The sequence below is a fragment of the Ambystoma mexicanum genome, chromosome 10 (assembly GCF_040938575.1).
Source record: "Ambystoma mexicanum isolate Mex_15411 chromosome 10, UKY_AmexF1_1, whole genome shotgun sequence".
NCBI classification, from domain to species: domain Eukaryota; kingdom Metazoa; phylum Chordata; class Amphibia; order Caudata; family Ambystomatidae; genus Ambystoma; species Ambystoma mexicanum.
Genome location: NC_090932.1, coordinates 1,396,605,587 through 1,396,627,546, shown reverse-complemented (window position 1 = coordinate 1,396,627,546; position 21,960 = coordinate 1,396,605,587). Strand labels below are relative to the sequence as shown.

At 45.5% G+C, this 21,960-nt stretch overlaps 1 protein-coding gene across 2 annotated transcripts in view; it reads left to right on the top strand.

Moving 5' to 3' along the window:
* Positions 1-21,960, top strand: part of MVK (mevalonate kinase) — a 234,154-nt gene that overhangs the window by 140,315 nt on the left and 71,879 nt on the right. For both annotated transcript variants that reach the window (XM_069619413.1, XM_069619414.1), the window contains exons 6-9: positions 4,531-4,634; positions 18,865-18,910; positions 19,455-19,545; positions 20,924-21,040. In XM_069619413.1, the coding sequence (XP_069475514.1) occupies positions 4,531-4,634; positions 18,865-18,910; positions 19,455-19,545; positions 20,924-21,040 (358 nt within the window). The remainder of the gene's footprint in view (positions 1-4,530; positions 4,635-18,864; positions 18,911-19,454; positions 19,546-20,923; positions 21,041-21,960) is intronic.

Sequence of the window (21,960 nt, the reverse complement as noted above, 5' to 3'; positions counted from 1 at the left end):
TTCACCACATTCTGCAGATGGTAATAAAATTCCAGAAAGCCCAGTATCTCCCGAATTTCGATTTTCTTAGGTTGCTCGGTCTTATGGCATCCTGCATTCTTCTGGTGCTAGAAGCCAGATTGAGGATGAGATCCCGTCAATGGGCCCTCAGAACTCAATGGTCCCAATTTTCAGGGGAAATGTCAGATCTTTTGCAAGTTCCAACCAGAGTAGCACAGGATCTGCAATGGTGGGCTTGCGGGGAACATATCATCAAGGGAGAATCTTTTTGGCAACCATGGCCGGAGTTAACAGTAGTGACGGACGCCTCACTCACAGGGTGGGAGCTCACACCAACGAGTTGACAATCAGCGGTCGTTGGTCTCCATCAGAGTCCAAACTACACATCAACCTATTGGAGCTGAGGGCAATCAGACTAGCGCTGAAGGCCTTCCTGCCCTCTGTACGGGGAAAGAATGTCCTGATAATGACGGACAACACAGTGGCCATATACTACCTCAACAAGAGAGGAGGAGTAGGGTCACTACCACTGTGCAGAGAAGCAATGCAGCTCTGGTTCTGGGCAATACAAGAAGGGATCGCTCTGTCTGCAGTACATCTAGCCGGAGAGCAAAACCCAGCAGCAGACGCTCTGAGCAGGCAGAGCACAGTCTCCCTCGAGTTGGAACTAGCTCAGGAAGTTCTTCAAGAGATCTTCGGGCTCTGGGGAACCTGGATCTGTTTGCGACCAGTGTCAACAGGAAATGCGAACTGTACTGCTCAAGTGAATTTCCTCCGAGAGGAGCTATAGGGGGACGCGTTTGCAGTGGATTGGGAATTTCCACTTCTGTATGCGTTTCCTCCAGTCCCTGTGATCCCTCAAGCAATCCGGAGGTTGAGAAAGTTCAGGAAAACCATGTTCCTAATTGACCCGGATTGGGCCAGGAGAAAGTGGTACCTGAACCTTCTGGACATGTCCATCTGCCCTCCAATAAGTCTTCCAAAAAGAGAGGATCTTCTCTCGCAAGAGGAAGGTCACGTTCTCCATCCAAAGGTCAAGACACTCAACCTTCACACATGGCTTCTGAGAGGCTGAGATACAAGGATTGAGGCCTTCCGAATGTCATGGAGATCTTGCTTTCGGCCAGAAGGCCAGCAACTAAATATCTGTATTGGTGTCGTTGGAACAAGTTCAGTAACTGGTGCAGAGATAAGAATGTGGACCCGTTTCAGTGTAATATTCCCACAATATTGTCTTTTTCTGTTATACTTGGCTAATCTGGGGCTCCAGGTTGGCACTATAAAGGGTTATTTAGCAGCACTGTCTATTTTCAAGCGCTCCTCAGAGGAAGAATCTTACTTCAAGATACCTTTTGATAACTCAATTCTTAAAAGGTCTAAATAATGTGTTTCCTCCTATATCTTTTCAAGTACCTGTGTGGGACTTAAACTTAGTACCAAAGTTCCTCACGTGCATTTGAGCCTTTACATTCTTGTCCGTTAAGGCTCCTTACTTTAAAAACAATACTTCTTGTGGCAATTATATCAGCCCGCAGGGTGAGTTGCAGGCACTTTCTAGCGGCCCTCTTCACAACATCTTTTGTAAAGATAAAGTGGTCCTTAGGATAAAAACCTTTTTTTTGCCAAAAATTGTCTCAGATTTTCACCTGTCACAAAAAATAACACTGCCTACTTTTTACCCTCCTCCGCACGCATGTAAGGAAGAGGAAAGGCTACATAGATTAGACCTTAGAAGGGCTCTCAGCTTCTATATTTCAAGATTAGCAAAATTACGTCCGTGTGACCAACTTTTTGTGGGATACACTGGCCGCAAATTGGGACTGGCTGTGACTAAGCAAACATTATCTAGATGGATAATTTTGGCTATAAATGAATGTTATAGATTGGCTGGGAAAGATCCTCCGGATGGGCTGAGGGCTCATTCAACCAGGGGTATGGCGACTTCAACAGCACTTCAAAGGGGTGTCCCAGTGCACGATATTTGCTCTGCAGCCACATGGTCATCCATGCACACTTTTATAGAAAACATTATGCTCTAGATTCGACTTCTTCACAAGGAGGTATTTTTGCTAAATCAGTACTTCATTTGGTACATGACTAATATTTCTGTACTCCCACCTCAGATACAAAACTGCTTTGGGAGTCTATCTAAGATGAGGAATACATGGGAGGACACAATCCATTCGAAGAACAAGTTACTTACCAACTGTAACGTTCTTTCGATTCAATGTTCCTCCCACGTATTCCTCATCGACCCTCCCAGCCTACCCCATAGTACAGTTTATGTGGCTTACACTCAAAATTTCTTTAAGGCTTGGGTTAAAAGAGGCACGCCATTAACTACAATCCTTTGGCTACAATATACGAAAAAACAGAACTGAGGCCAACGGGCGCGCTCGAGGCATTTATGCAGAGGATGACGTCGACACTAGACGGATGCCACTGAGGAACATTGACACTGCAGCCTCAAGTGGAGTGCCCTCTGGTGGAGAGAGAAGAAATTTCCAAAGCAGCAAAGCTGAAGGTAAGGATATATCTAAGATGAGGAATACGTAGGAGGAACATCCAATTGAAAGAACGTTACGTTACAGTTGGTAAGTAACTTGTTCTTTTCCACAATGTTCAAATGCAATGCATACAGCACCAGTGACCCAAATTCACCCCAATAACTTCTAAGCATATAAAAGGCCAGGAATTGCAGGCCATCCATACTTAAAAAGGCACTTCTTTAGTTTCCCTTTTTTGGTGGTTCTTTTCTCAAGAGGAGGCTGATTTGTGCAGTTTGGAATATGACGTCCACAGAGAACAAGAACATGGAAGTGATGTGCAGAGTACCTCCTTTAAAGGTTGTAATCCATGTATTACCGAAGTGCCCTCCCAATCACAAAGCAGGACTGGTTGCTTTGGCTTTCTAGTTGCTGTGAGTCTGACTGCAATGGGCTCCAGGGCAAGGTGAGCCCTTTTCATTCTCTGCTCTATTATAGAGAGGATGTCTATCAGAGTGGGCTTGATCCTCAGCAAAGTCTCCCCCAATATGCCCCGAAGATGGATAGGGAGTAGTACTTTCCTCTGTCTTGCAACACCTGTCTTCACCTCTGTCAGAGGGCTTGGGAAAGTACTGCTCTTCCAACGTGGTTCAAATTAATTCTTCTGCATATCCTTCAGGATCCAAAAGTGAACCAAATAAGATAAGATATGGGAGACCCCCTGTTTTATAGGTAAATGGCCACAGGAGATTGGGTGAAAACAAGCCTGCTTTAAGGGCCCAAATACCAGTCCTTCAGACAATTGATCCTTGCTTCCTGATGTCAAATACCGAGTTCCTTGTTCCACAGGAAGTGGAGGGGACAGGAAGGAGAGAAAAGCCAACAGAAAATCAAAATGGAGTAACCTTCCCTCAGGCAAACTCTTCCATGGCTGTCCTAACGTCTCTTTCTCAGACTGCAGCTTCAAAGGCTCTCTGGTGGACAGCCCGCTGATATGGAATTGCCTCTTTAAAGCCAGGCTTCCAGGAGATATCCTGTTGTGAGCTACTAGGCCTGTCACGGAGTTACTAATATTCTCAGAGTGTCAAGAGAGGCAGGCATGCTGCCTTTTGACCCATTCACTGGAATGCAGGCAGTTAGATGCCTGGAATCCACATCACCTCTCATAGCTGCTCTGATCCCATAGGCTTGACATTGGCATAACACACATCCGATGTGGTTTTAATAATTATGTGAACCATCGGCAACCGTGCCAATACCTAGGTTTGGCTTATTACCAGATTATCCTGCCACCAGGGGATAGTTTAGCATGATTATGATTGTTTTGAAACAAAGGGGCAATCTTAAATACAGCCTCTGCACTCAATTGCCTTTGCTGTCACAGCAGCTGTCAAAACTGTGCACCACTGATCTCTGAATCTGCTGCTGGAGAGCAGGAGCTACAGCTCAGGATACTGATGCAACAGATCAAAGGTGTACGATATGATTTTGGAATGGAGTTTAATGACTACCCTTTCTGACATAGATTACCTGCATCATTTGTATCAATAATACAAATGTAAAAACTTAGACCTTTATGTTCTTGCCAGATGGCAATCCTTCACACCTGGTGGCAAGGTTAATCAGCAGGGATGAGTAAAAATACCTGTGCTACTCAAGCATGCATTCAAGGAGCCACAGGATGAATTTGGAGACGGTAAACCGAAAAAGAAGCAGAGAGAATCTCTGAGAAACTGCAGTGAAGGCAGGTAGAACTGTAAAAGAAGGGGCGAGGGGAGTGCACATTTTTAGCATGCCTAAGCAAAGATATGATATGATATGATAGGTTATTTATAACGCTCTTAATACCCAGAGGTTTCTAAGTGCAGACCCGGCGATCGAACCTGTGTTGCTCTGTGTCATCTTGCTTCTAAGGCGAGCACGTTGCCCCTGAGCTATCCTCCCGAGACCGATGAAGGGATGTGTTTTGTGTATTACCTACTTTTATCCAAGTACTATTGGTTTCAGGTCGAGTTGTCTGTTTTATTGTTTTTCTACTGCACAGGTGGGATGCCGATGAATTGCAGTTAATTAACAAATGGGCATTTCAAGGAGAGAAGGCCATCCATGGGAACCCGTCCGGAGTGGATAATGCAGTCAGTACATGGGGTAAGCTGTACATTTTTTTAACATACCTATTCCTTAAGATGCTGGTTTTTAAGTGCCAATGTGGCAGTATGGATTGGAATAAACAGCAAGCAGGTTCTAGTTGGCCAAGAGCACCTTCCTAAGAAGGTGTACAGTATTGTCTGGGGGCACCCCGGTAATTGTTTCTCTAGCAGGGATGAGGAGGGCTGGCATAAGAGATCAGATGCTGAGTACAGCTTTACTCTTAGCATGTATTTTGGTCAGTCCTTAAGCATGTTGTATTTCAGCATGGCCGTACTGGGGCAAAAAATCCATCCAGGCACCAATGAAAAAGTGGCCCACAGTCCTCTCACATTACAATAAAGATTTTCCAGAATAACATACAAGAATGTCTTAATTCTATTAAACACACAGAGGCTCACATTATGCTTCTCTTTCTTGTATTAAACATAAGGATGGACGCTCAGCAGCAAGTATTTTATGCACCTGACTCCGGGCATAGCGTATGCATTAACAAGGTGCAATAAAATATCAATGAACAAAACATTAAACATGAGGAAAATAAACTTTAGTCCAAATAAATATCTCTAGAAGAAAAGGAACTCCATTTCCCAGGTGGCTTAGTTAGTGTTTACAGTAGGTCACTGAACATGTGACATCAATCTTCCAATGGGCATGCAGCTGCCCCTTCAAATAGGCACTAACATGATATAACTTCCTCTTTCGAGGCTGCGAACTTGGCCAACGAAAGAACCATAGGAATGAAGCCATAAATGTGTAACGTCATGCTGAGGAAACAAGAACAGATCCGGGGATGTTATTTTATGTTATGTTAAAGGTACTTATATAGCGCACCGTCACCAACGGAATTGGCCCCCTGGCGCTCTGGCGGATCTGTAAACAGGAAGGACGGGTAGGGTTAGTTGGGAGGAGGGGAGCAGGAGAGTGAGACAAGTGATGTGCTCATGGCAGCTTCAGCTCAGTATACACTGAGTGCTGGGCTTTGGTGCTAGTTTCTGATCGGGCGAAACCTCGAGTGCTGTAGGTGATGATTATGTGTTGTTGATGAAGTGTGGTGAAGTGCGTGCGGATTGCTCGGAGAGAGATGGTTGTGTGCCTTTGTGTGGTTTAAGTATGCAGAAGATTGAGGGTTGGGTTAGTGGGGTCTGTATCCTGATTCAGGTACTTCTGATTCCGTTAGAGTTGTATCCCTGTGGGTTGGGTTGATGCTGGCTCCTCGTGGGCAGACTCGCTTTGTTGGTGCTGCGCTGACCCCGCTGTTTCATAGTGAGTATTGTTTGGATTTGATTTTCTTCGGGTGTGGGACTGGGTTGGTAATATCTATTCTCTGAAACTGAGGTTTTGAATGGTTCAGGGTTGAGAGTGGTGTTGGTGTAGTGTTCTAGTGCTAGAGATCAGGCGGACTTGTCTGTAGTCACTGTCGAAGGAAGAGAGAAATAACTAATGTTACTTGATGCATATGACAACCCTATTCCTCTTGCAAGGGTGTGATAGAAATCAGTGTGTTATTATGCAAAGTCACATAGCCTGTAGAATGGCAATTTCACTTAATGCAATGACAGTGAAGAACTGTACTCAAGCGTATCTTGCGCCGCTATTTCTCTAGTCAGGCGGGATAATGCTTGCATCTGTGTCTTTAATAGAATTAAGACTTTCTTGCAAGTTATTCTGGAAAATCTTTATTCTATGGGCCTCATCACGAGTTTGGCGATAACCCTTAAATGCGGTGGTAATGCTATTAACACCACATTTAAGGGTCTGCCAAATCACAGGCTTGGCAGATTTTCCCCCAGCTCTGAGCTGGGGTCAAATCCGAAGCGATTTTGCTGATTTTCGTCGATAATAGCGGCGAACATTCCCCATTGAGCATTCCCAAATGGGCCCAATGGGGAATGGGGACTTGCCGTTCCGCCAAATCCGTGATCCGTTGGTAATATCGCCAGGGGGTTTGGCGGTAGGGCTAATAGCCCTGGTGGTAATACCGCTAGGGTTAGCTCCCAACACGTGATGAGGCCCTATGTCAAGACCGGAGGCTCACATTATGCTTGTTCAAAGCTTACTTACCACAATGGATGCAGGTTGTTCTACCGGTTTCAGGTAGAATTGTTTAAAAATTGATTCACCTGCCCAATCGGCCATCCTCATGATGTACTCTAGACGGACTTCAACCTGAAAGGCTTTGGAAGCCATGGCACCTCTCACAGAGTGAGCGCCGAAGTGATTAGTATCTACTGCGGCTTGAGATAGAGTCCAGCGTGCCAATATCGGAGCGGAAACCGATCTGTGGGGTTTGCGCAGCGCTATCAATAATTGTCCTTTAGGAGAGGTCCTAAGAGGGACGTTCACCTCTTCGTAGACCTTCAAGAACTTGACCAGAAAAAGCTTAGGCTGTTCTCTAAAGGCAGGATCAGATAGTACTCTGGAATTGCATTTAGTCCTTCTGGATATGTGGAAAACTATGCCATCAGGAGAAAAGGTCCTGCCTGCTAAGTCGAGAGCTCTGACATCGGAGACCCTTCTGCAGGAGACCAAGCATAGTAGCGTAGTAAGCTTGCCGGAAAGGGCAGTGCGGGATAGCTCCACATTACAAGGCCAAGAGAGAAAAAGGTTGAGCACCTTATTAACGTCCCAAAGCTTGTCATAACGGGACGGAGGTGGCACCGTAAGCCGGATACCCTTGAGCAATCCGCAAACCAAGTGATGCTCTCTTGCTGGGACCCCTTGTACGAGGTCGTGCCTGGCTGAAATTGAAGAGCGGTAAGCATTGATCGTCCTGTAAACGAGACCTTGCTCAACTAATGAGGCTAGGAAGTTCAACATTTCCTATATAGTTTCTGAAACCGGATGGCGCCCTCGGTCCAGATGCCAACATGTCCAGGCGTTCCAAGAGTTGGAGTATCTCTTGAAGGTAGCGGGGGCCCAGCTCTCCTCGATGAGACTGATGGCTTTGTGCCATATCCCTGAAACTCTCATTCTTGCCTGGAAATCCTCCAGGCTACTAGGGTCAGCGACCCACTGAGGAGAAGGGGGTGACGTTGCCCTGTCGGATCCATTAGCAGATCTGGAAAGTGGGGTAAAAGAATTGGAAAATCAGAGGAAAGTTACTGGATACCAGGTCTGAGATGTCCAGACCGGGGCTATGAGGACCAGCTCCGTTCGTTCCTGACGGGCCTTTGCCAGGGTCCTCACTATCATGGTGAAGGGGGGAAAGGCGTAAAGGATGCCTTCCGTCCAGTGCTTTAGAAATGTTTCTGTCTGTTGCGGCAGCAGCTGGCTCCGTTCTCCAGCTGTAAAACTCTGGGAGCTGAGTGTTGAGGCGGAAGGCAAACAGGTCCTTCGACATGGGGCCCCATATCCGTTGGAGGTGGAGGAAGATGTCTCTGTTGAGCCTCCAATTGCTGTAGTCGGTGGAATGATGGGAGTGCCAGTCCGCCACTATGTTCCTGAGCCCTGGTAGATAATCTGCTGTGACGGAGATACAGTGTTCCAGGCAGAAATGCCAAAAGTCTTTGGCGAGCTCAGCTAGAGGTCTTGATTTGGTGCCACCCAGATGATTGATGTATCTTACTGCAGAAATGTTGTCCATTTTCATTAAAATACAACAGCTCACTCTGTCTCTGGCAAATGACCGTGCCGCAAAAGAGCCTGCGAGGAGCTCCAGACAGTTAATGTGCATTTCCTGCTCCTGGGGAGACCAAGTTCCCCCCGTGGCTACTGTGCCGCATCTTGCTCCCCAACCGCAGCGGTGGGTGTCTGACTCGATCACTATGTCCGGGGTGGACCCGAAGATGGCTCTGCCCTTCCAGGCTTCCATGGGTGTGAGCCACCAGATGAGTTCCGTTCTCGCCTGCAGCGAGAGTTTCAGACGTTGAGAGTACGAAAGGCTGTGCCTCAAGTGCTGACCTTTCAGTCTCTGTAACTCCCGGTAGCGAAGTGGGCCGGGAAATATTGCTTGAATGGAAGAGGAAAGTAGACCTATTACTCTCGCTAGCTCCCAGAGGTATATGACATTTCTTTGAAGAAGCCTTCGAATCTCCCGACATGTGGAATGTATCTTGGCTGCAGGGAGACAGAGCTGCAGGCTCTGCATATCCACTATGAACCCTACAAACTCTAGGTTCCTGGATGTGCAGAGGATTGATTTCACCCAATTTATGAGGAAACCGGGGCTGTGTAATAGATCTATGACGAGTTTGGCCTGCTGCTCCACCAGGGCCTGAGATTGAGCCATGAAGATCATGTCGTCTAGGTATATTATGAGTCTGATATCCTGCTCCCTTAGATGAGCTAATACCGGCCTTAGAATCTTGGTAAATGCCCAAGCGGCCGAGGAGAGCCCGAAGGGCAAGCTCGTACACTCCCAATCCTGGTTCTTCCAGGAGAACCTCAGGTAACTTGTGTGCTTGCTTTATTGGCACTGCCAGATAAGTGTCTTTGAGGTCCAGGCGAATGAGCCAGTTGCCTGGTCTCAAGATGTCTCTGAGCATGTGTATCCCCTCCATCTTGAAATGGCGGTAGACTATGAAGTTGTTCAAAGCTCTGAGATTTATCACTGGACATACCTTTTGCTTCCTGCGGACCAAAAATATACATCTGAAATTTGCCCTGACTCGAACAAAGGCAAATTGCCTGCTTCTGGTGTAGACTGCTTACCTCGCTGTCTAGCGCTGCAGTGTCTGCTTTGGACATTACTATCTGGGCGGGCCGACTCGCTTAGAAGGGTTAAGCAAAGAACTCTAGACACAAGGCTCGAGCTGTGTCCCTGACCCAGGCATCTCCTGATAAGGAAACCCAGGCTCGCGCAAAGAGAGCTATCCTCCCTCCTATAGGTGTCTGCAGCGCTGGCGCTGCTATGGTTACACTGACCTGCTGGTTGTTGTTGGGCTGGATATCTTATATCTCTTCTCCAACCCCGACCTCTTCCACATTCTCTTGATGGGAAGAAGGTGTCTGAGCGGTCTTGCCAGGTATTGTGCTGGTCTCTTGAATGTTGAGGTCTTCTGTCAAATCAATATCGGCCGGGGGAGCGATCCCTACCTCGTCCGGCCCAGGAAGAAATTGAGGTGGCGAAGACCCTTTTAATGGATGCCTGTGCCTTGTCTAAGGCGGTGAAGGTGCCTACGAATTTGGACATCTCTTTCGTGAAAGGAATCCTAAATAGCAGGCCCTGAGCTGCCGGTCCGGATTCAGTGTCTGCCAGCTCTCCCAACATGGAATCTATTTTTAGAAGGATGCCTTTCCTGCATTCAGTAGATATGGCAGAGTGCATGCTGGGCTCAACCTGATCGAATAATTGGGTCAATTGAATGGCCTGTATCAATGGTCGTTTCGGCCAGATCCATTATTTTTTCCAGGGCCCCAGTAATGTCCAGGACCCTGTCTTGGCAGGATCTCCAGGCACAGTCAGTGCCTTTTCTGGGGCCTTTAATGTTCTTCCCTAGGAAGGTAATCATTTTGGAGTCGAGTTCCGGAGTTAGAGCCACCTTCCACGGAATCTCTGGGCGAGGGCATTCTGATTTGAGCCAAGCTCTAACTTCTTTATCCAGGGGCTGACCTAGCCTGGCCTTGATGTACTCTGTGGCTCTAAAAGACGGTTCCCAGTCTGTAGATCTGGGGTGTATCAAATCTTCCGGTGTAAACTTTCCCTCTAAGGAAGAATGTTCACCGGCTGTCCTCTTGGGGATGGGGGCTGCCGCATTCCCCGAGGTAGAGGGTCTTGACCCTATAGTTTGATCGTCCTCTCCCGAGGAGGTGGGGGTCTGATCAACATTATTGTACCCCCCCCCTTATCCTGTTCATCGTCTGTACCCTGCTGGTACTCCTCCGGGCTCGAAGGTCTGGCACCCCTATTGTCTTCCTCGGGGTGAGAGGGTCTATCGTCGGAAGGGGCCTCATTCCTAGTCTGAAAGGCTTTCTTAAGCCTGGCGAAGGTGACTGAAACAGCAGCAGTGGCTTGCTCTGGCTGGCTTGGCGGGGGGTGAAGGAGTTTTTACTCTTAGGAGCCGGAGTACATCCCCCATCAGAAAGGTGCTTTCTTTACTGTGTCGTTTTCCTCCCTAGTGGGGGGTGTTTTCTGCAAGTGCTCTTCCATACTGTCCAAGTGCTGCTGGATGGGCAAGAGCATCTCTGAAACAGCCTTTTTGATGCTGGTTTCTATAGAGGATCCAGTACCTTTTTTTTTTTTTAAGCTGTCTGCCAGAGCCACTTCATCGATCTGATAAGTTTCCTCCTCATCCTCTGACCATTCTTGGTCTACCTGAGGGGAGTATTGGGCTGCCATAATGAAATCCTTTAACGCACCATTCTTTTTTTTCTTCTTCTTTTTTTATATATGTTTAGTGGGCAATCAGACCTGCCTTCTCTCAAGCCCACTGCAGTGGAGGGAGAAGGAATCACTTTCCCTTATTTTCTCTTTATTTTTTTTAAGAATCGGAAGAAAAAGTAACTGGAATGCTCCTGAAAATAGCTGCCGGTGCTCACGCTCGTAAAATCCATTATGAAAACAACGGAAATATGCTGCGCTGGTGCTCTGCAGCAGAGGAAAGGACCAGGCGCAAGAGGCGCCCCCTTGTGGCCACAGGCATCACCGCGGTCACAGAAAAGCTATGCACGCACGAGCATTCAGAGCCATGGCACGAAAGAATCTGACAAAAAAAATAAGACGATGGAGCTGCTTGCCCGCGCGAGGTCTCCGTACATTGACCACGTTCTCCGACACCGGCAAAGAACAGCTGGCATCGGAGCTAGCCGGTAAGAAAAAGCAGAAAGAGGACGCGCATTACGTGATCCTCACATAAAACCAAACAAAAAAAATTGTGATTACCAATAAAACGTAATGTAACGTAACACATCCAATTAGAGTGCTATTAAAGCTAACAGTATGCAAAACATAAAGATTATTGATTGAACACAGTAAAAGGTGATACCAGTTATGAAATGTACTTATCTCTTGCTGTGAGTAGCAAAGAAAGAGGAAGTTGCATCATGTTAGTGCCTATTTGGAGGGGCAGCTGCATGCCCATTGAAAGATTGATGTCACATGTTCAGTGACCTACTATAAACTTTGACTAAGCCTCCTGGGAAATGGAGTTACTTTTCTTCTAGAGACATTTATATGGACTAAAGTTTATTTTCCTCATGTTGAATGTTTTGTCCATTGATATTTTATTGCACCTTGTTAATGCATACGCTATGCCCGCAGTCAGGTGCATAAAATACTTGCTGCTGAGCTTCCTTCCTTATGTTTAATAAAAGAAAAAGAAGCATATCCTCTGATCTCTCCTCATATCCGTGATCCTCTGGTCTTGACATGGAATTCTCCACTACCCAGAACAGTACTATCCAATGGGGTGTTTTGGTACAATTTGTTGCAAGTAATGCTTTTGAAAACATTTTTGCTTGGTAACATTGGTTAAAACTAGTGTAGTAACTTATGCAACTCAGTCACTCTGGCCAAAAAAGTGGTCCATTCTGTCAAAGAAATGACCCCATCCTAGAATCATGGGCTGGCACTTTGATCACTGCCTTATAGGCCAGATCGAACCTGTATTTGGCAGCAATTTCTGACCCTTCTGAGGTGCAAGTGTTCTCTGTATCTCCATGTCTATTTTGCACGACGGCGTGTACCCGCCAGTTAGATTTGCTAAAATGATGGTCATTTACTTTACTTCTTGATCGTAGTTATCACTATGGATTTATTGCCAGCCTGCATTGAGAAACATTTTCAAGATTCAATTTGAGCCAGGGTAACAATGGGATCAGCAGCTATGCTTTTTATTTCAAGTAAAAGCCTGATTTTGGCTTTCAACCATATGTTTGGCTGCTTGCCTGTCCTGGATGAGGCCATTTTACATGAGATGCCAGTTTGGTCACCTGCTGCTACCTGGGCAGGTCGGGATTGGTTTGGCAGGAGTTTGTGGCTTTGCCTGCGTAGTTTAACCTCAGTTGTGTCACCAGTTCCTGTGTGCCTGTTCTGCCCCTAGTAGTCTAGACCTGGGATGTACTGGTCTATGTGATTTTTAAAAAATGGTGTACTTTAGGCAGTGAGTGCAAGAAATTGCCAGGGTGAGGATTCTTTATGAGCAAACCTAGAGACCTCAATGGTACCAATTGTTTTACCCATTGGTAACGTATGCCACGCTCTAGACTTCACAATTAACGTTCACAGTAAAAACATAAAATAATGCTAATTTCCAAACCAAATAACACGTGAAAATTAACTTTTTTGTTATCTAAATGCCATAAAATGTAAGCCAATGTAATTCTGTAATTAACACAAAAAGGTGAAGCAAATCCCCACAAAGGAAATCAAAGAAAAACTGTTTAAGGGTTTTCAATAGAAAGTCAATGGGATCCACCTAGCGGAGTAATATTATCCAATAGCACATGAGAATGGGATGAATTTGTTGGTCTCGTTTTTGGACTGGTGCCTTAAAAAAGGGTTCAACACATGAGCACCTGCAGTCAGATACAAGGACCTGGTTTGTCCCAATAGGAAAACCTATGTTCCGATTTATTAGGGCTGCACTGAGTAGGGTGCATTTTCATGTAGCTCGTGGTCGACCGCTTTTGGGAGCTTAGACTGGCTTAACGAACAGGAGTGACGATCTGATAAGTTTCCTCCTCATCCTCTGACCATTCTTGGTCTACCTGAGGGGAGTATTGGGCTGCCATAATGAAATCCTTTAACGCACCATTCTTTTTCTTTTTTTCTTCTTTTTTTATATATGTTTAGTGGGCAATCAGACCTGCCTTCTCTCCAGCCCACTGCAGTGGAGGGAGAAGGAATCACTCTCCCTTATTTTCTCTTTATTTTTTTTAAGAATCGGAAGAAAAAGTAACTGGAATGCTCCTGAAAATAGCTGCCGGTGCTCACGCTCGTAAAATCGATTATGAAAACAACGGAAATATGCTGCGCTGGTGCTCTGCAGCAGAGGAAAGGACCAGGCGCAAGAGGCTTAGACTGGTTTAACGAACAGGAGTGACTACGGAGGTTACACTATTTGAGTGAAGTTTTTTTTGTGCCCCCCCCAATTCCTTATTCCATTGGAACATGTAATTTGTAACTTGATATCACACAGGCTTATTAATCTAACACATTAATCGTAATTAAGGTTTAGCTGTAACATTCAAAGGGCCTTTTCTGTGCTGTGGCTATCAATTCATCGCTGGCTAAGAGATTAAAAAGATAGCCTTCAGACAGCCAGTCGGTTGGATACCTCGCCAGAGTTAGTTTGGCAAACCAGACTCTACTGAGCATGCTGACTCGTACAGAAATCTTATGGGAAAGGTTATTGAATTGTTAGGATGGAGTAAGGTCACTCCATCTTTTGAACAAGATGACATGACGGACATCGTGGACCGGAGTCCTCAAAGACCCAATTTTGCCCTTTCACATGGCATTACAGAAAAGGGTCTCTGCAAATTGAGAGACAACAGAAACTGCGGCAACAGTAAATAAATAAAAACACGTACTGACCATCCAGTAGTGACCCAGACTATCTCACTAAGCATCCCACACCAGAAAGCTTGGTAGTTCAAGCTGCTACATCTATAAAGCAGTCGGCATACCCCTCCATCCCTCCTGACTGGGATGATAAGAGAGTAGTAGCCCGGGCGAGAAAGGTTTTCACTGCGGGTAGTATGGCTTTGAAGTCGACAAATATGAATTGCACATTATCTAGATTTACGTTTACTCTGTGGGACTGTGTTGCTATGGCGGTTGACCACATCTTGGAAGGGGAGGAAAGAGACGGCTTCCTGGCAATCATCAAGGCAATAGGTGAATGTCTCCAGTCAAGTTTGTATACTGCAGACAGCATCAGCAGGTCTGTGGCGGCTAGCACAGTGTTACTCAGATTTGCATGGTTGCAGAAGTCTGGGTTTGCACCAGATGTGCAAGCTAGACTACTCAACATGCCCTTTGACGGCTCGAGGCAGTTTGGCAGCAAGGTGGATGAGAGTTTGGAAAAGCTGCAGACCTCAAAGGCGGAAGCTAAATCCCTTAGCACTGCCATTAGACAGCCACAGAAATCCTATTCGGGCTCATCTTCCTGGAGGGGTAAGTTCTTTCGATTCTACTCCTCATTTGGAAGAGGAAGAGGACAAGCCGGTCAAAAGAGGTTAGAGAAGATTCCCTCTTGGTGGCGAGAGGTGCTAAATCAGCCCAAGCAGCGGCAACCTTACCTTCAGCCGATGCTTCATGCCGCCTCTAAACCACTCTGAGGCTTTGACCCACAAGACCGTAGTGGCAGGCAGACTTACTGAGCATCTGAACGAATGGCGGGGCATTACTTCAGATGATCGGGCACTGGAAACTGTGGCCCAAGGTTATTGCCTTGCTTTTCAGAAAAGGCCTCGGGATCATCCACCGGGAAACAACCCTTTCAAAATTTTGACTCTGCTAGAGAAAGGTGCAATAAAACATATCCCCTGTAGCGGAAAGCAACAAGGATTGATATTCCCCATACTTTCTGATTCCCAAAAAGGACAGAGGATTGAGACCCATCTTGGACTTAAGAAACTTGAACAAGTTCCTCAGAAAGGACAAGTTCAAGATGGTTACAGGCTCTCCAACTCCAAGACTGGTTGGTATCATTGGAGCTTCAGGATGCTTACTTTCATGTGCCAATCCATCTCAAACACAGAAAGTACCTGAGGTTCACCGTTGGCGGTTCTCATTATCAATTTTGAGTTCTGCCATTCGGGCTGACCTCAGCACGAGGGTTTTCACCAAGTTGATGGCAGTGGTGGCAGCGAGTCATAGGAGAGGGGGTTTCACGTCTACCCCTACCTGGACGATTGGCTGATCAGGGCTCATTCACCCGAGCAGGCCCGGCAACATCTCTGCATAACCTGCCACTCTCTTCACAAACTGGGCTTCTCCCTCAATTACAATTACAGGAAGTCTCACTTGATACCATCCCAAAGACTCAAATTTATTGGGGCAGTCCTAAATACTTCCTCAGGGAAAGCTACGCCACCCGAGGTGAGAGCTCAACACATTATGCAAATTCCAGAATGCCCAGCATCTTCCGGCCTTTGATTTTCTGAGGTTGCTCGGTCTCATGGTTTCCTGCATTTTCTTGGTGCCAGAGGCTTGCCTGAGAATGAGAACCCTCCAATGGGCTCTCAGGACTCAATGGTCCCAGTTCTCAGGCAGAATGTCAGACCACCTGCAAGTTACGAACAGAGTTGTTCAAGACCTTCTGTGATGGACTTGCAAAATCAACCATCTCAAGGGAGAATTTTTTTGGCTGCCATGGCTGGAGATAACTGTAGTGAAAGATGCCTCACTCACGGGGTGGGGAGCCCACACCAACAAGTTGACAATCGGCAGTCGTTGGTCTCCATCTGAGTCCAAACTACACATCAACCTTTGGAGCTGAGGGCAGACTAGCGCTGAAGGCCTTCCTGCCACCTTACAGGGAAAGAATGTCCTGATAATGACCGACAACACAGTTTAGTACTTCAACAAGGGAGGAGGTGTAGGGTCACTACCCCTGTGCAGAGAGGCAATGCAGCTCTGGTTCTGGGCAATTCAAGAAGGAATCTCTATCGGCAGTTCACCTAGCCAGAGAGCAGAACACTGCAGCGGACGCTCTGAGCAGGCAGAGCACAGTCTCCTACGAGTGGGATCTAGCTCAAGAAGTCCTTCAAGAGATCTTCACCCTTTTGGGAACCGCTCAAGTGGATCTGTTCGTGACCAGTGTCAACCGGAAGTGCGAACTGTTTTGCTCAAGGGAATTTCCTCCAAGAGGAGCTCTAGAGGACGTGTTTGTGGTGGACTAGGCGTTTCCATTCCTGTACGCATTACCTCCAGTCACTGTCATTCCTCACGTGATCAGGAGGTTGAGAAAATTTGGGAAACCCATGATTCTCGTTGCCCCGGATTGGGCCAGGAGGACGTGGTACCCACACCTTCTGGACAAAGAGAGGATCTTCTCTAGCAAGAGGACGGCTGGGTTCTCCATCCAGAGGTCAAGACACTCAGCCTTCATGCATGGTGTCTGAAAGGCTGATATACAAGGATTGGGACCTCCCAGATGATGTAATGGAGATTTTGCTTTCGGCCAGAAGAACAGCAACAAAATCTTTGTACCGTTGTGTTGGAACAAGTACAGCAACTGGTGCAGGGATAAGAATGTGGATCCCTTTCTATGCGAAACACCTATGGTGCTTTCCTTTTTGTTAAATTTGGCAGATCTGAGGCTCCAGATTGGAACAATTGAGGGTTATCTAGCAGCGCTTTCTATTTTCAAGCACTATTCAGAGGGGGGTTCATATTTTAAGATCCCTTTGATTGTTTGATTTTTGAAACACCTTACTAATGTATATCCCATTCAATGTCCCTGTATGGGACCGCAATCTAGTGTTAAAGTTTTTAACATGCATTCCCTTTGAGCCTTATTTTGCTTATTGCAATAACGTTAGCCAGCAGGGTAAGCGAGTTGCAGGCCTTTTCCTGTAAACCTCCACATACAGTATTATATAAAGACAAGGTCATTCTCAAGGTAAAGCCTTCTTATTTACCAAAGGTAGTCTCTGACTTCCAATTGTCACGAATAATTACGTTACCAACCTTCTATCTACCTCCTCATCCAGGAAGAGAGGAGGAGAAGTTGCATAGATTGGACCCAAAAAGGGCTCTCAGTTTTTATATATCCAGAATGGCTACATTTTGCCAAGATGATGAATTATTAATTGGCTATACTGGTCCCAAATTGGGTCTTGCGGTTACCATAAAAAATATATCCAGATGGATCCTCCTGGCTATTGTCGAATGCGACAGACTAGCAGACAAGGACCCGCCGGAAGGCCTAAGGGCACATTCCACAAGGGGCATGGCAACCTCTGCTGCTCTTCAAAGAGGTGTTCCAATCAAAGACATTTGTTCAGCGGCCACTTGGTTGTCTATTCATACTTTTGTGAGACATTACTGTCTGGATTCGTCTTCCCGTCAGGGAGGACAATTTGCAAACGCAGTCCCTCATTCAGTCCATGATTAGATCTAAATTGAATTGGTACTCCCACCTCCAAATTATTACTGCAGAGGAATACGTGGGAGAACATAATCCATTCAACGAACAAGTTTCTTACCCCTGGTAACGTTCTTTCGATTGGATGTTCCTCCCACGTATTCGTCAGTGCCCCCCCCAGCCTACCCCGCCGTATAATTTACGTGTTATTACACTTTATGCTTTCTGTGAGCCTACGGTCTAGGATACGCCTGGTAATTCCTCTTCTGGAAGGGGAAAAACAAAACTGAAGCCAACTAGTGCTGCGCGTGCTACTTGTATACTGAGGATAACATTGAACGGAGGCCCCCGAGGGACATCGACTCGATGATTTTGCACACAGCACCCTCTGTCAAAATTTGTATTCAAAGCAGCTGAAGCTGGGGAGATAATTATCATAAAATGAGGAATACGTGGGAGGAACATCCAAACGAAAGAACGTTACCAGGGGTAAGTAACTTGTTCTTTTCTATTCTTGAGATACAGTTGTGGGTCTGCTTTAGAGACCCTTCCGCTTGACTGTCTTGGTTGGTCTTCTGTCGCAAACAAACTTGAGTTTGTGAAAGCACTCGTACTAGTGTTTCCTGTGGCCCATGTAGGTGAAACATCTTTCCCCTGGTAATATCAATATCTGCAACAGATTATGATGTCTGCTAGCAAGGTCATTGTAAATATGTCTTTCCCACGAGGCTGCACTTGTGTACTGTTTAGATTGGTTGGTGTGCCCAGATTTGAGGTTTTTTGTGCTTATTGATTAATTTAAAATACGTGCAAGGCACAAACCTGCACAGTCCTATCCAGCAAGGTGATCTTGTCACTTGAAGGAACACTGGGGAAAAGGGTATGTGGTGAAGAGCAGGTTATTGGCCGTGTACGACGGAAATCTGATTGGTAATGTCTCTGATGTGCTGAAGAAGAGAAATCCAGAGGCGAGGTGCAACTTCAGAAAAGGTTCTGCCATCAGTTCAGGCCTTGCAATGCTGTGGAACTTGTAGATGTTATGATTGGTACAAGCAAGGGAGTCTGGATGCAGCGGGGTATTTATAGTTCAAGAAACAAGGAGAGAGGGATGGCGACTAATCAAATAAGGGAATAACTCAAATAATGGACAACTCTGTTCAATGTTGTCCTCAAAATGCCAGCGTTGGAAAGCGTAATGACTTACTAACTCTTAGACTTGATACTTACATGTATGTTTGTATTCTGTTGCTTAGGCGGGGCCCTGAGATACCATGCAGGAAAAATAACCTCATTAAACAGGTAATGTCATTGACCATGAGTGACTCACTTATTTTGCACACATTTTTCAAACCTTTTGTCTGTGTGTCCTGTTTTCTAATCTGTCCCAGGCCTGTGCCAGTTGTTACCATTTGGGGGTTCACTTGGGAGTCCCTGGTGAAATTAGTCTGGGAGATTCAGTTTATTGTCTAGTGTCCACTTATCCACCCATCTGTGGCATTCTGAGAGCAACAAGATTCAGTTAGCGAGCTCTCAAGAATGGGGCCTTTTAACATACGTTGAAACCAATTATAACTTTCATTTCCCATGCATTCAATTGGATCTGGGACATATCATTGACACTAATTTGTTACAAATCGTTCACAGAATTGGACTGTTAATCTGTTGAAGTAAATTCATGTTTATCTAATTAAGGTCAATGTCATACCTTGATTATCAATGTATTTTTGTTAATAACCATACTTTTCCTGAAATCTTCAACTGTTTAGTGCTTGATGTGGTGGAGTTAATGGGTGTGCCTACCGATCAAATAAAATGCACACATATGTTTCATTTCTTTTTGTAGGGTGCCGGCATTAAGAATTCTGTTGACAAACACAAAAGTACCTCGTAGCACCAAGGTTCTTGTGGCAGGAGTTAAAGACAAGCTCCTTAAGGTTTTTATTTGTGTTCTCCTCATAATTACTAGTAAAATGACCAGCTAATACAGTAAGGTACTGCTAATTTATTACCTTGCTTCATGGGAGGCAATTATGCAGTAGTTATACTTTACCACCTTTCAACCTATGCAAATTGTTTAAGACGTGGAATTGTACAGGCTCACCCCTAGGAGGCGAAAAGAGGACCTATTCCCTTTTCTATATTTTATAATTTAAAAGCATATATTTCTATAATGCTCTCAATGTAACTGGTGTACATGCTGGCCTCACAAATACAGATTTGATCTGCTTTTACACCCGGAAAGCGGACATCTCCCCTCTAATCTTTCCACCCGCCTCAAAATGGTGATTCTAAAACTGGAAGGGGAGAATGTTGTCTTTCTAATGTGCTTTAAAACGAGCTCAGAATCGGCCCTATATTTTTTTCTTGAAGCTGCTGCTCTTCTGAGCTCCACTGAACTACACAGTTGAAAGGCGACTGTTGGGACCACGCAAACGTATTTATTCCTCCAGGACTTCTGTGGTCTGTGTCTGCAACTTCACGCTCTTATTACTTATCATGTGTGTGTAGGAGCGCTTGGGACTCCTCAGCTACCCTGGTTCCAATTTAAAGAACAAAGGATGCTTTAAGCATTTAACACTCCTAAAACTTCTTTCTCCAGGAATATTGGACTCAGAATCTAATTTCTCATCCCAACACCTGAGTGCAGTACAACGTTCATTTTTTGCCATTCATTTTTTCTCTGTTTTTTTTGCCAAATTATTTTTCTATGAAGAAAACCAGAGAAAAGCATAGGGGGTGTAGATAAAGCTATATAAGGGGCGTGGGTTTGGAATAGAGTTAAACTCACAGGGGACGGCGGACTTGGGAGGACCCCTCCCCCCCAAAGACCAAAAACATTTTTTTTGGAGAGAAACAATTCTGCAAAAAAAACCATTGAAACAATGACTGACGAAAAATGTACATAGAACCGGTTTTCCCACACGAACACCTTTTCCTATTGAGGGATCACAGAACCCTTGCACTCCACTTATTTGGCGTGCTCTTGACAGTAGTGTCTCTACGCTCGATAGAAGATGAATGCAGGGGATTTACTCAGTAGAAAGTAGGCATAGTTTCCTAAGGTTGGTGGACATCGGATGTTAATGGAAACAGTTGCTGAATTTACCCAAATGTAGTAATGAGTTGCCTGAAAAGCCACATGGCAACGCATCTGTAAAATTAATTTTGTTCTTGGGCCCACAACTGCACACATTTCTATCAAGCTGTTACCAAAAGAGAGCATCCATAAGGCCCCTAGTACAAAAGCAAAAAGTCACCGTAATAAACTATCTTGGACTAACTCGTGTTTCTTTTTAACCCCTGCTTTTGTAGTTTCCTGCTATAATGAATCCTGTGCTCGACTCCGTTGATGCCATTTCCAATCATTGCGAATGTATTTTAGATCACCTGGCGGAAACAACTTCCATGGAACATTACCCAGTATTGGAAGTAAGGCGTTTTCCTTTCATATACTTGCATGTATGAATGCTTCGCAAAAACATACAGATTAAGTCATTTATAATGCGCCTGTACACAAGTGTTTCTAGGTGCGACAAGACAAGGGAGGGAAGACAAAGCAAGGACAAAACAAGCAATCTTACTAGGCCTTGTATCGTTCAGATCGTGCAAGTGCAAATTACATCGGCTGCTCGTCTAAATCATTGATCATCAGCCATGCACATGATTAGCAAGCCTGCGATTATTGCCCCACCTGCAGAGTGCTGAAAGCTAAAGAGCGTCAACCATTGCTTTATGGGAAATTGATCATCAAGAGGCCGTCTGCAGCATTCACTGTGGGATTCTTTTTAAATTAACAAACACGTGCATTCTTTAGTGCAGGATTCTCAAAGGCTTCCTGTATGTGCATTGGAGAGAAATGCAGAATCAGTTTTCAAGGTTTGGAGTTTTGTACATTTGTGCACTGGACAATGTAGACCAAACGAGTTGTGTGTGCATATCGCCATCATTTGCCTTTTTATTGTTCAATGTATGCTCGCAATATCAGAAACCTGGCTACACCCAGCCGCAGGCCCTTCCCTAACTCAAGCCTTCCCACCCAGTTACTCTATTTTCAGAAAAGACAGATCACACTCCAAAGGGGCATTGGTAGCCCTGATTGCCAAAGACTCACTAGTCATTAGAGAGTTCAACAGTGACTCACACCTCCAGTGAAGTACTGTCCCTCAAAATCACCCTCACACCTCAAACCTAACGACACACATATTATATAGAGCACCCAGCCCAATAGCCACCTTTTGAAGAAGATATATTACAAGTCCTAACTTTGAACACCAATCCCTCCTCACAAATGCTTCTCCTAGGCGACCTCAACCTGGGATTCAACAACACCAATGACTGCAACAAATATC